Raw genomic sequence first — 14,705 nt, 5'->3', positions numbered from 1 at the left:
AACATGATGCCTTGTATAAAGGTGTCAGATTTTGTACCAGTTAAAAGGGTAAAAACCTATTACTATCTCGCCACCGTTAGACCGTTAGGGGTTTCCACTCGCCGGGTAGGTTACAACTGAGTACGGCTCTGAGCGCCTCTGCGAGGTGCCTGGCCGGGTGGCTCAGCACGGAGGACGAGAGAAGACACAACGCCCGCAGCACCACTGCGGGGTGGGTGGGTGGGGGGGGCACCGGGAAGGGAAGACAAAGAAGGGAAGGGGGGGGGGGGCACGGTGGAGAAGAGAGGAGACAAAGGGGAAGAGGGAAGACGCTGGGGAGAAGGTGGGGGGCATGAGAGAGAAGGGGGGGACGAAAGGAGAAGGGCTTCACGGGGAGAATTGGAGGGGCACGGGCGGGGGGAGGGCTGAGACGAAGAAGAATGAGGGATATGGGGTGGTATGGGGACACTGGGGAGGAGGGAGACATGGTGGAGCAGAGGGAGGGAGGGGGGGTGCAGTGGGAACAGAATCTTGCACTTTGTGTATTTCACACAGGCGGCTCGACACGCCCAGAATGACCCCTTTCGCCCCGGCACTAATCCGATAATAACCCACGCATCACAGCTAATCGCCATCATCATCATCGCCACTACCGTGGAGAGACAAAGACGGGCCGGCGCGCAGGGCGGGCAAAGAGCAAGTGCTGCTCCAGCCAAGACAGCCACGCGGCGTCCCAACTCCTCCTTCGATGCCGTACCTCGTGACCCCGAGGTACGGCATCGAAGAGTGGCAGGGCGAACTGGGGCACGGGGTCAAGGTCCCTCGTCGTCTTCATCATCAGCCGATCAATGAGTTGCGCATGCGTCTGGGAGGAATTCGGAGCACCCCACCCGGAGAAACCGACTCGTGCGAGGGGGCAACGCTATATCCCCAAACAAATAGTGATTAGTCCGCACTCTGCTGTACCGCCTTCTGGCGAGCCCGGGTATGGCACCTTCACGCCCATGGACAGGGAGTTTCACCGCATTTGTGCAGTGATCCACAAACCCTCGTGCATAGCCACAGACCGCCCGGGAATAAGGGAAAATGTGATAGAGTCGTGGATCTGGATAAAAGATGGGGCCAAAGCTGTGGGCTGTAAGCTAAGTCTAGGGTTAAGATTATAACAGGAATTAGTGTCCATGCTGTAATTCAGTAGCAGGCTATCAGGGTCTCCCATCCCCTCCGGTCCCCCTCTGGGATCCTCGGTCTCACCCTGGCAGGGGCTCGGGCAGAGGCAGTGGCCACCAGATTGGCCAGGTTGTCGATCCCGAGATTTAAGTTAAAGAGCTTCTGCTCCGTGGAGGTGTGCAGTGTGCCCCGACGGGTCCCCCGCGAGGCCCCTGTGGACAGAAGACCCCCCCCCCCCCCACCTCACATAACGGGGTCCACATCTTCAGCAAAAGGGAATATCAAGATAACCTATATTTGCACAGGAAGGGGATGAAAATAGCAACTTTATAGCTACGCTCGTTTACCCAGGAAAGCCTCGCTGAGTCTCAAAACTCTCTTTCAGAAGGGTCCTGCCAAGTGTTTTGCAGTTTGGGGGGGGAGTGATGTTGTCAGCTGTAATTTTCTGGCGATTTCTCAGCATTGGGATGATTGGGCCAATGCCAGTTACCTTGCAAAACAATTGTAGGGCTAGGAGGAAACCCACGCATAACAGGGGGAGAACATACACACTCCACACAGTCAGATATTCGAGCTGGGAATCGAACCCAGGCTCTTCTTCTTCTGTGGCGCAAATGTCACCACTGTGCCGCCCTAAAGGTGCAGCCCTGCAATTGCTCACGTCATGCCACTGCTGGTGGAAGAGCCTCCAGTAGAGAGCGCCTCTAGAAGGTATTTGGCCTACACTTCCATATGGGCCAGACATGGTGTAAGTAACTTACGTTGGACAGTGAAATCCCACTCAGCACCATGGACAGCGACATTACATTCAGGACCTTGGGCAGCTACGACGCTTCAGCACCATCCTGCCTCCACAGTTGGTGGACTACAGGCAGCCACGTGCAGCAGCGTAGCCACCACCAATGCCCGTCCGGTCGAGTGTGTGTGTGAGTGTGAATGAGCGAGCAGTGCTGTGCACGTGTAGGTGTATAACTATGACCACAACGATCCCAGATGCGTAAGGTGTGGTGGTGGTTTGCTGTGGCATTAAAGGAGCTGCTGTAGTTTGTTTAGGCGATTTTTATGATGATGGTGATGACGGTGGTGGTGGTGGTGGTGCGGTGTGGAAACATCGCCACTATGGAGACAAAGGCGGCCAGGCGTGTTGCTGGCCACTCACCCCGTCATGCGCCATGCCGGCCTCCATAGGTGCTACTCGCTATAAGCACTTGCCCCAACAATCTGTTAAGATCTAGATTAGAATTTTTAATATATATTTCAAGTTTTCTTGACTGCAGAGATCCATACTCTTTTGTTCTTTCGGTAAAGTCACGTAGGTATAAAATAAAATAATTTAAATTAAATCTATTAAGACAATACGGGGGATTTGTTTGTCTTTGATGGTGATGACGGTGGTGGGTGGTGATTGAGTATGGCGGTGATGGTGGTGATGGTGGTGGTGATGTGGTGATTACGGAGGATAATGGAGCGTGATTGATGATGATGATGATGACGATGGTGACGCCACGACCACACGTGTCTGGTGTTTGTGGTGAATTTGCCACGTGTGGTCCTCTCCCCACCACGCTATCGACTCGCCTGCAGCCACGCGGTGCCCTCCAGGGCAATTGCCTGGAGGGCACCCACGCGGGTTTAGCGGCAGAGACAGAAATAAACAGAGGGCAGTGACAAATCCGGTTAAGCGCTAAGAGTGCGACAGACGGAAAGGCACGCAGACACGTACACATAGAGATCCCCCGTATAGCCTTCAATGGACTGTTGAGGGAAGTGCTCTTCGCCAGCTGAAGTCCGACACGGTACACAAAGTGGCGTGTTTGGTCAATACCACGCCCAGCCGCCTTTGTCTCCCTAGTGCAAAGCAATGGATACGAAACATATATCGTGTGCTAATTCACAGACACTGGTAGGAGGTACTCTTTATTTTATTCCGGCCTTCACAGCCTCAGGGGATAACCACATACCGGGTCGGGACAGCCAACACGCTGCAAGACCCACAGCTTGAAGATTGCGATGATCACAACGACGAGTTCCACTCCAGCTCGCAACAGCCCCGACTGTGAGTCGGGGCTCGCCTTTTATCCTGCCCAGCGTGGCCAGGCTCCGCCCTCGGCCACGCCCCCCTCTGGATCTCCCAGAAGGCTCCGTGCCTCGTCCACAGGTGCGACTGGTAGCACGCGCCGCTACCCACAATCCCATTGTCTACCAATGTCCCAGCGGCACGCGCTCCAGTGACTCATTCCCTGTCACTACACACATATAAACACAAAGACAAAGATCCCCAGTATAACCTTAGACGGACTATTGGGGCAAGTGCTGCTAGAGAGCACCTATAAAGGCCGCAACGGTACACGAGGGGGTGGGTGGCCAGCACCACGCCCGACCGCCTTTGTCTCCCCAGTGGCGATGTTTACACACCGCACCAGGTACTAAATTTGAGGCTGAGTCGACCTAGGGGAGGCCCAGAACCGGTTAAGATAATCATCACTGGTGTTGGCCGTGAGCAGGTCACCACAGCTTATGCTGAAAGCAAAATCTCCCAGCTACCAACAGCACCGATCGACTCCCGGCCAGACCTCCATGGGGCAACGCGCGCAGGTTAATCGTCATCACCACCACCACCTCCTCCATCATTATCACCATCATCACCATCATCGCCATCATCACCATCACTATCATCACAGCCAGCAGCAGCAGCAGCACGATCACCACCACGACTCGCAGCACGCAACGGAGATCACGCGCCGATGTGGCCGGGGCTCGGTGCACCACGCCACGTGCACTGCACGTGTCACTGCCGCCAGATGGCGGTGTTGAGCCGAATTGTGTCCTTCCACAGCACCTGGAGCCCTTTGAAACGCTTCCACTTGGGGGACACGATCCGCCCACTACATGAAAGGGGTAGGGGAGGGAAGGTTAGGATCAAGGTGAGGGTCAAGGTCACGGTGGGATGCCATGGCTATGGTTAAGGAGGGAGGGAACAGCAGAGAATAGAAACTAAAACGAAACAGTTTTTAATTAACCAGGTAAGGCCCTCTGAGCTGCTAAAAAGCTATTTTTCAGTAGCGTCCTGGCCACAAATGATAGCTCAACGAAGTGGTTTGTCGTGTGAAGATTTATAGCAGTCAAATACTCTAAACGCGTGTTTCTAAATGTGGTGGGAAAAACCGGAGGACCCGGAGAAAAGCCCACGCGACCACGAGGGGAACATGCAAAAATTTCAAATTTTCAACAGGCGTCAGGGTCGGGATCAAACCCACGACCTCCTGTAGACCAGGCGAGGAAGTTAACATCTCGGCACCGAATGAGGTGGGTAGGGTTGGATGAGTCGAGGGTGGTGGGTTTATGGTGGGAGCGTTTGGTGAAATATAGTCAGGGTCAGGGTAGGTTAGAGGCCAGGTGACCCGAGTGCGATACCCGCTCACGACTGACACATTTGTGAAAAATGTTCTTGAACCGTCCCTGGGCTTTCCCTAGGTCGACTCAGCCTTAATATAATACCTGGTGCGGTGTGTATAAACATCAGCACTGGGGAGATAAAGGCGGGCCGGTGTGCGGTGTTGGCCACCCACGGTCTAGTGTGTCATGCCGGCCCAGAACGGTGCTCGCTCAGAGCACTTACCCCAGCAGTCTATTAAAGGCTATACGGGAGAATATTTGTCTTTGTGTGTGTGACTAATTCTCACTCTGTGCCTAATGAGCATCATTAGTCTCTTGCAGCACGCGTTGTGCTGCATCTCCTATAATCACGCAACGGTTTTACAGCGAAACACCTGCGGTGAGTTACGGCGAGAGGCGTGGAGTCACGGGTAGGAACAGAGACACAGGAAGAAGGGGAGGGACACGAGAGAGGACCATAGGCACAGGGAGGAACAGAGACACAGGAAGAAGCAAAGAGACACTGGGAGGAACAGATACACAGGGAGAAATAGAGAGATAGGAGGAGCAGGTAGATACCAAAAAACTAAACAGAAACTTTATGTTTTATTTTACCAGGTAAAGCCCACTGAGCTATGTAGCTCTTTTTTCAGAAGCGACCTGGTCACAAATGATTGCTTTAACGAAGTGGACTGATCACGTGGAAATGTATTGCAGCCAAATACTCTGAACGCGTGATGTTGATTCTAAATGTGGAGGAAAAAACTGGAGGACCCGGAGAAAAATCCACTCAACCACGGGGAGAGAGACACGCACAGTCCAAATATACAACAGCCGTCAAGGTCGGGATCGAACCCACGACCTCCTGTAGACCAGGCGAGGGAGTTAACATCTCCTAGCCACCGTCGAGACACAGGGAGACAAATTGAAAGGGGCACCCCCAGTGCCAGCAGCTGTCCTTGTGCGGCTCAATGCGGCTCAGTAAAAGGGCTGCGGTGGAGGGAGGAGGGGGGGGCGCTGGTAACTCACTCGGATTGTGCAATGAACCCCAATTGAGCGATTTACTCTCCCACCTCGCCAGATTCTCGGCGGCGCAGCGCGCCGTGCCGGCCTTAATAGGCGCTCGCAAACAGTCCCCGACCCCACACCACGTGTCCACGTACGGCAACGTTTTTCAGCGCAAGAGCCGCGGGGGTCGCTGTCGGCATCTAGACGGCCTTTAGTGCGGCCCCCAACAATACACAGATGATGACACCACCCCCTCCATCATCACCATCGTGCTGCTGTCAAACCCCCAATGGTTTCAAATGGTGTGGCGGACCTCACGCTCATGATGTCTTATCGGCGAGAGTGGCCCCCCTCCTCCCAGAACACTGGCGTAAGGCCACGTGGGTGATCTGTGTGTGTCTCTCTCTCTCTCTCCTCTCTCATTCTGTCTCGCGAGGTTATTCCCAGGTGTCGATTAAAGCGCCTGGTGGTTCTGTGACGGAACACTCAGGCGGCTGCTAAAAGCCATGCTGGAGGGATGGGGGGGGGGTTAAGGGGGGGAGGGGAGTGGGGGAGGAGGGGGGTGGGGGGGAAATCAGTGTCATCTGCAAAGAGGCTGATGGATCTCGGCGTTTGATTTACACATCACACGCTCATCGCCTCCAAACGGATCACGGCCCAGATGTAGAATGAGCCCAGAGCGTGGCACTGTCAACAAGGGGGACAGATGGAAGAAGGTCAAGGGAGGCAAGCACTGGAGAAGCATCGCAGAAGCATTGAGAAGCGCCAGGGAAGCATTGCCTCTATCTCTGAGTATCTGTGACTCTCCTTAAAGAGAGTCGTGATACACGCTGAGGCTTTCCTGAGTGAACTGTGACTCTGTGGCTGTCTGTGTCCCTCTGCGTCTCCTTTAGAAGTCTCTGGAGTTAAAGGTACGAGAAATAGCCCCACCCCCCTCTCCCCCGCCCCCTCCCCACCCGGCCCCCCCCTCTTCCCCTGCCCCTCGCACCCCCTCTCACCCTGCCCCTACCCCCCTCTCCCCCGCCCCACCCCCACGCCCTTCCCTCCTCTGCCCCGCCCCCTCCCCACCCTGCCCCCCCCTCTTCCCCTCCCCATCGCCCTCCCGACCCTAACCCCCCCTCTGCCCCTCCCCCCCCCTCTCCCCCTACCCCTCGCCCTCCTCAACCCTCCCTCTCCCCCTGCCCCTCCCCGCCCTGCCCCCCCCCTCTCCCCCTACCCCTCGCCCTCACCCCCCCCCTCTCCTCCTCGCCCTCCCCACCTTGTCCCCCCTCTCCCCCTGCCCCTCGCCCTCTTCACCCTGCCAGCCCCACCCCGTCTCTGTAAAGTGCAGTAGAACCCCTCTTAACGACGGTAATTGGTTCCACAAAACCGATCGTTAAGTGATTTGGTCGTTAAGCGAGTATAAGAAATGCACGTTAAAGACTTCATGCGTTCCAATAGCATCGAAAGTGACCCTTCTTTCACCCAAAAAAATGTACGTTGTAATATTTAAACAATGAATATGAATACATAAAGATACGAACAACATAAGAACATAATATTGAAAGAATCGTGGTTCATCGATGCATTCATTCATATTTACTGCACCGACAGCAGCCTGTCGTTAACAGGGGAATGGTCAATATGCGAATACGTTGAACTGTATATAGGGGTTCTACACTATACATTACACTACTATACACTACACTATACACTACTATACACTACATTACTATTAACTACACTACTATACACTACACTATACACTCCACTACTATACACTACACTGCTATACACTACACTACTATACACTCCACTACTATACACTACACTACTATACACTACTATACACTACACTACTATACACTACACTGCTATACACTACACTGTTATATACTACACTATACACTACACTACTATACACTACTATACACTACTATACACTACACTACTATACACTACACTATACACTACACTACTATACACTACACTATACACTACACTACTATACACTACACTATACACTACACCGTGGGCTCTATGGAGGTGGTCGTTGGGGGGTTCTACAGTGTACGCGAAATGCTTTCAATTCGATTACGCACCAAATTGAAAGTCGTGGGCGGTTTTTTTTGTGCACTCATTGGTGACCGAGCTGATACCATCAATTCACGACCCTTGAGAACCCGGTTTAATCACCGCTCAGTCTATGTGAGTCTATGGGTCTCTGTGTGAGTCTATGGGTCTCTGTGTGATGCTATGGGTCTCTGTGTGAGTCTATGGGTCTCTGTGTGAGTCTATAGGTCTCTGTGTGAGTCTATGGGTCTCTGTGTGAGTCTATGGGTCTCTGTGTGAGTCTATGGGTCTCTGTGTGAGTCTATTGGTCTCTGTGTGAGTTTATAGGTCTCTGTGTGAGTCTATGGGTCTCTGTGTGAGTCTATGGGTCTCTGTGTGAGTCTATGGGTCTCTGTGTGAGTCTATTGGTCTCTGTGTGAGTCTATAGGTCTCTGTGTGAGTTTATGGGTCTCTGTGTGAGTCTACGGGTCTCTGTGTGAGTCTACAGGTCTCTGTGTGAGTGTATGGGTCTCTGTGTGAGTCAATGGGTCTCTGTGTGAGTCTATGGGTCTCTATGCGAGTGTATGGGTCTCTGTGTGATGCTATGGGTCTCTGTGTGAGTCTATGGGTCTCTGTGTGAGTCTATAGGTCTCTGTGTGAGTCTATGGGTCTCTGTGTGAGTCTATGGGTCTCTGTGTGAGTCTATGGGTCTCTGTGTGAGTCTATTGGTCTCTGTGTGAGTTTATAGGTCTCTGTGTGAGTCTATGGGTCTCTGTGTGAGTCTATGGGTCTCTGTGTGAGTCTATGGGTCTCTGTGTGAGTCTATTGGTCTCTGTGTGAGTCTATAGGTCTCTGTGTGAGTTTATGGGTCTCTGTGTGAGTCTACGGGTCTCTGTGTGAGTCTACAGGTCTCTGTGTGAGTGTATGGGTCTCTGTGTGAGTCAATGGGTCTCTGTGTGAGTCTATGGGTCTCTATGCGAGTGTATGGGTCTCTGCGAGTCACTGATGGCTGTGCTGCCGACATCAGCTCTCCACACAACACACTCGTCAATGTCATTGCACGCATAGAATTATGACGACGTTTCAGGCAACGGCCCCTTCGCAGCCGCACAGCACGGCGTCATTGACGTCCGTGCGTTTTCAATTACTGCCAACACGGCGTGTGGAGCATCAGTCGTGGGCGGCCGAACCACGGTCACGAAACCCAAGGCCTCCTCGGCGATTATCGGCTTCAGTGTCTCGGACGTGGCCATTTGTGAACCCCCCCCCCACCGAGCCCGGAGCAGCGGCTACGCGGCTGAGTGCGTGGTGACGTCAGAGCTGTGTGACGTCACCACGTCCTCGGCTGCTCCTGCTGATTATGCTGATTGTGGTGACGTCATGGTTCCCAGGGGAATGGATTTAACCGACCTCGCGGTGGTGGTGGTGATGATTATTTTCAGAGCTGGCGTGTACACGCAGAAGCCTATGCGTGTACACACACACACGCACGCGAATGCATATACACTTACGCGTGCACCCGTCGTATCCCTATACTCGCGTGTACGTGTGTACAGGGTTACACAGAGGCTTAACACAAAGCTGATGGGGGGGGGGGGGGCACGTGCTGTTAGCGTGCAGCGGAGGCTCAGGACCGGTTCAAGATAATCGTCTCCGATGTTGGCCGTGAGCGGGAATCGAACTCGGGACACGTCGGGGCCCGAGCGCATCGCGCTAACCACTGCCCCACCGCTCCTCCCCATGTTATTATGCACACACTAGATCTCGGATAGACACGTACACACACAGGGATGCAAAAAAGACAAAGTTCCCCCGTGTAGCCTTAACAGACTGTTGGGGCAAGTGCTGTTAGCGAGCAGCACCTATGAAGGCCGGCACGGCACACGAGGCGGTAGGTGGGTCAGCACCACGCCCGGCCGCCTTTGTCTCCCCAGTGGCGATGTTTACACACCGCACCAGGTAGTCATTTGAGGCTGAGTCGACCTAGGGGAGGCCCAGGACCGAGTCAGATAATCGTCACTGGTGTTGGCCGTGAGCATGAATTGAACCCGGGACGCTGGGTTTGCAGTGCAATGCGCTAACCACTACGCTACCGCTCCCCACTGCACACATACACAAAGACAAGTACACAAGCAATGCACCCGTGACAAACACATACGTAATTCACACACGTGCACATACACGCCACTTCCGATTAGCACTGTTGGTTACGTACGGTGCGAAAGAAGTTCAACATCCACTCGTGGACACGTGCACTCGAACACGTGCACGCACATACGTGCACACCCATAATGCAAACACACGCGGACACACACGTGCACACACACACACGTACACGAATACACACGCGTACACACACACACACACGTACACGAATACACACGCGTACACACACACGTACACGAATACACACGCGTACACACACACACGTACACGAATACACACGCGTACACACACACACGTACACGAATACACACGCGTACATACACACGTACACGAATACACACGTGCACACACACACACGTACACGAATACACACGCGTACACACACACACGTACACGAATACACACGCGTACACACATACGCGTGCACACACACGTATGCACACACACGTACACACACACGTATGCACACACACGTACACACACACGTACGCGCACACACGTACGCACACACACGTACACACACGTATGCACACATAAAGGTACACACACACCTACACACACACGTACGCACACACACGCACACACACGTGTACACACGTACACACACACGTACACACACGTACACACACGTATGCACACATAAAGGTACACACACACGTACGCACACACACGCACACACACGTGTACACACGTACACACACACGTACACACACGTATGCACACACGTATGCACACATAAAGGTACACACACACGTACGCACACACACGCACACACACGTGTACACACGTACACACACACGTACACACACGTATGCACACACGTATGCACACATAAAGGTACACACACGCGTAAGCACACACACACGTACACACACGTACACACACGTACACACACACGCACACACACACGTACACACACACACGTACACACACACGTACACACACGCACACACACACACATACACACCCCCCCCCCCCTCCTCGAGCAATTGTCAGCTCGTGGCTCTGGACGGATGTCAATTTTTTTGACGCATTTTTTTTAAAGCCGAAATTTCGGTGAAGAATCCCCATTGTAACTCACCCCCCCCAACGCCCCCCCCCCATACCCGTGCCCCCCAACCCTCCCCCCCCCCAATGAAATACCACCCCCCCCCCATCACCCCCACCCTCCCAGACACATTCATGCATGCGTTATGTGGCATCCATTCTCGCAGACTCGTGCCCGTGTTCGTATTCACGTCCATACCCTCGCTCTCCCCACTCCTCGCTCTCTCTCCCCCTGTGCCGCTCTCCCCCCTCTCTCTCCCCACGCTCCCTTCATCCCTCTCCCTCCTCGCTCTCCCCTCCCTGCCCGCTCTCTCTCTCTGTCTCTCCCATCCATCTCCAACGCACTCACGCTCGCTCCCCTCTCTCCCTCCCTTTCTCTCTCCCTCTCTGCGCTCTCTCCACGCTCCCCGCTCCACTCTCTCCACGCTTTCAAACCCCCCCCCCCCCAAGTTCTCTCCACGCTCTCTCCACGCTCTCTCCACGCTCTCTCCAAGCTCTCTCCACGCTCTCCCCTCCCTCTCCTGCGCGTGCGTGTTCATTCCGAGCAACGATCGATTCCCGGAGCGCAGCAGCGGCACTGGCATCGTCACGCCCATTCGTGTCCGTTTTCTCTCCCCCTCTCACTCTCCCTATCTCTCCCTCTATTCTTCTTTTTCTTCTCCCTCCAGCTCCCTTCGCTCGCTCGCTCTCTCTCTTTCTCTTCCCGTCTCACTCCACCTCATCTAGCTCCCGTCCATTTATCTCTTGTCTGCCCGCGTCTCCCATCTCTCCTCTCTCAATCTATCTCTCTCCCTGCCCTCAACCCTCTCTCCCCCCATTTATCTCTCTTTTCTCTCTCCGCCCTCTCTCCAGCTCCCCCTCTCTCTCTCTCTCCCCCACCCACCCACCCCTCTCTCTCTCTCTCCTTCCCTCCCCCATCTCTCCTCCTCCTCCTCTCTCTTGCTCTCTCCCTCTCTCTCCCCACCGTTCTTCGCCCCGGGTCCGTCTCTCCTTCTACGACAGCGGCGGCGGCGGCATTGGCGGTAGTGGCGGTAGTGGCAGAGATCACGGAGAAAGAGAGGCGCCGAGAGCCAGATACCCGCTGCGCCTGCCGGCATCATGAAGGACCGAATGCAGGATCTGAAGGCGGTGAGCTACAGCATCATTGCTCCTCCTCCTGCTGCTGCTGTTGTCTGTGTGTGTGTGCGCGTCTCACTCTCTGTGTGGTCTGCGCGATGCGATAGCCTCATTTGTGTCTGGCCGCCACCATCATCAGCATCGTCAGAAGCAACCAACTATCATCATCATCACCACTAACCATTATCATCACCAAATCAACCATCATCACCATCACGAACCATCTTCATCACCAACCGACCAACCACCACCATCATCATCACATCACCAATCGTCCACCAACCCAACCGTCATCACCAATACCACCACCACCATCAGCACCAACCAACCATCATCATCATCACCACCACCATGACCACCATCACTATCGCAACCGCCTCTGCATAACCCGGCTACGGTAGCGAGGGGAGGGGGTGTATGGGAGTAGGGGGGGGGTGGAGGGGGGTGGGGTGAAGGGGGGGTGGGGGAGGGGCTGGAGGAGCCCAGCTGTTTCTGCTCGGCACGGGGCGAGAGACTGAAATCCGCAAAAGCCTCCAGTCTTGCTCCATACTGCCTGTTGTCCCTCGGTTTGTGTGTCACGGTGTGAGTGTGTGCGCGTGTCCGTGCCCTCATGTGTGTCTCATTGTACGAGTTTATGGTGTGTGTCTGTATGTGTCTGTGTGTGTGTGACTGTCATGTGTGTGTGACTGTCATGTGTGTGTGTGTGCGTCTGTCTTTGTGAGTGTGCGTCTGTCTATTTGTCTGTGTGCGTGAGTGTGCATGTGTGTGCCTCTGCGTCTGTGTGTGTGTGTTATATGCGTGTCTGTATTTGTGTCTCTTATGTCTTTGTGTGTATATCCATGTCAACGTCTCTGTGCGTGTGTGTGCTATCCCTAATGGGGGAGCGGCAGTGCAGCTACAAACCCAGAGATCCGACTTCGATTCCCGCTCACGGCCAACACCAGTGGCGATTATCTGAACCGGTGCCTAGGGCTCCACTAGGTTGACTCGGCCTCAAATCAGTACTTGGTTCTGACGTGTAAACATCGCCACTCGGGAGACAAAAGCGGCCGGGCGTGGTGCCGGCCTTCATAGGTGCTCGCTAACAGCACTTGCCGCAATATCCCGTTAAAGGCTACACAGGGGATCTTTGTATGTGTTTGTGTGTGTCCGGGTTTATGTGTGTGTGTGTATGGTGAGCGATAGCCTAAGTGGTTAGCGCAATGCGCCTACGAACTTGGAAACCCCGTGTTCAATTCCAGCTCACGTCGAACATCTGAACTGGTCCTCACACCCCCCCCCTAAGGTAGATTCAGCCCTAAATGAAGACCTCATTGTGGCGTGGGACAACGCAGCCGTGTGTGGTGGTGCTGGCCACCACATCCCTGCCTAGCTGCACGGTGCCAGGAATTCAAAGGCGCTCGCCGACAGCGCTTGACCCCAGAATCGGTGGAGCCTTTCTGGGTGATCTTTGTATACGGGCGCTTCTGTGTGGTGCGTCTTCCACGCTCGTGTGTGTCCGCGTGTGCGTGCCTTTGTCTGTCTGTGTGTATTTATATTTGCATTCGCGTGTGTTTGTGTGCGTGTGGGGAGCGGTAGTGCAGCGGTTAGCGCGCCAAGCTACGAAACCAGCCACCTGGGTTCGACTCCCGCTCACGGCCACCAACACGGGGCAGTGACGATTGTCTGAACCGGTCCTGGTCCTCCCCTAGGTCGATTCAGCCTCAAATTAGTACCTGGGTGCGACGTGCAAGCATCGCCTCCACTCGGCAGACAGAGATGGCCGGACGTGGTGCTCGCCACTTTAGCTCATGTACCATACGGGCCTTAATAGGTGCTCGCTGACAGCACTTGCCCCCAACAGCATGTTGAAGGCTATAGGGTGATCTTTGTATTGTGTCTTTGTGCGATGTGTGAATACACGTGTGTGAGCACTGTTATTGTGTCTGCGTGTGTGTACTCGACGTATATTTATTTGCGTACGTAGCAGTGTCTGTGTGTGTGTGTGCGCGTGTGTTGTGGAGAGCGGTGGCGCAGTGGTTAGGGCTGCACCGGCCACTGGACGTGTTCGAATCCCGCTAACGCCCAAAGTCGTTGACAAATATCTGAACCGGTCCCGGGTCCCCCCCCCCCCCACCTAGATCGGCTTAGCATGTGCAACAACAACAAAAAAAATAGATACAGGCGCAGCACCTGCTCGATCACGCGACTGCTGTCAGGAGAGCAGCATTCCACTCCGAATGCGCTCCCCGCGTGGTGCCGCGCGGCCTCCCAGCTCGTCCACAGCTCCTGGCCAGCCCACACGTGCGTGTAAAGTGTGGGTACTGGAGTAGCGGTACCCACACTTCACCCCAACCGCGCACGAGACCTGTCCGGCCGACATGCTAGACATGCCGAGTCGCGTCGCAAACCGGTAATGACCGGTTGTTGGTTTTTTTCTCTACCGGTTTTTATGCGATTATCGATATAACCGCGCGCACACAAAGCCAACCCCACTGTCATTGCTGCTGCTGCTGCTGCCGCAACGTGCAATGCTTCTGTCGGACCCGGTCGCTCAGCGGTCGAGCGAACGACTTCCCAATCGGAAAGTTACAAGTTGAACTCCTGGGGTTGACTCAGCCCATCATCCCCCCCCCCCCATCCTGGCGTCGATAAAACGAGTACCACTTTCTGCGTGTGTGGAGTCAGCAGTTATATTTACGCTATGCACAGACTCTGTCGCGCATCAGCGATGTGGAACTTCCACCAATGCCTCAATGCTCATTTGAGCAGCAAATCACTCCCCAACGACGCTGACTTGCGGAGCAGGTGCGAAGCGATGGGAGTGTGAGAGA

General features: G+C 54.4%; 1 protein-coding gene across 1 annotated transcript in view; it reads left to right on the top strand.

The window, feature by feature from the left end:
* The first annotated feature begins 11,413 nt into the window (after positions 1–11,413).
* The window catches only part of LOC144730823 (syntaxin-1B-like), a 74,441-nt gene continuing 71,149 nt past the window's right edge, over positions 11,414–14,705 (top strand). The window contains exon 1 of the mRNA XM_078611598.1: positions 11,414–11,904. Coding sequence (XP_078467724.1) covers positions 11,875–11,904 — 30 coding nt within the window. The 5' untranslated portion in view covers positions 11,414–11,874. The remainder of the gene's footprint in view (positions 11,905–14,705) is intronic.

This window comes from Lampetra planeri, chromosome 37, assembly GCF_965212315.1.
Source record: "Lampetra planeri chromosome 37, kcLamPlan1.2.h2, whole genome shotgun sequence".
Classification (NCBI taxonomy): domain Eukaryota; kingdom Metazoa; phylum Chordata; class Hyperoartia; order Petromyzontiformes; family Petromyzontidae; genus Lampetra; species Lampetra planeri.
This window is presented reverse-complemented; position numbering and strand designations above follow the sequence as displayed.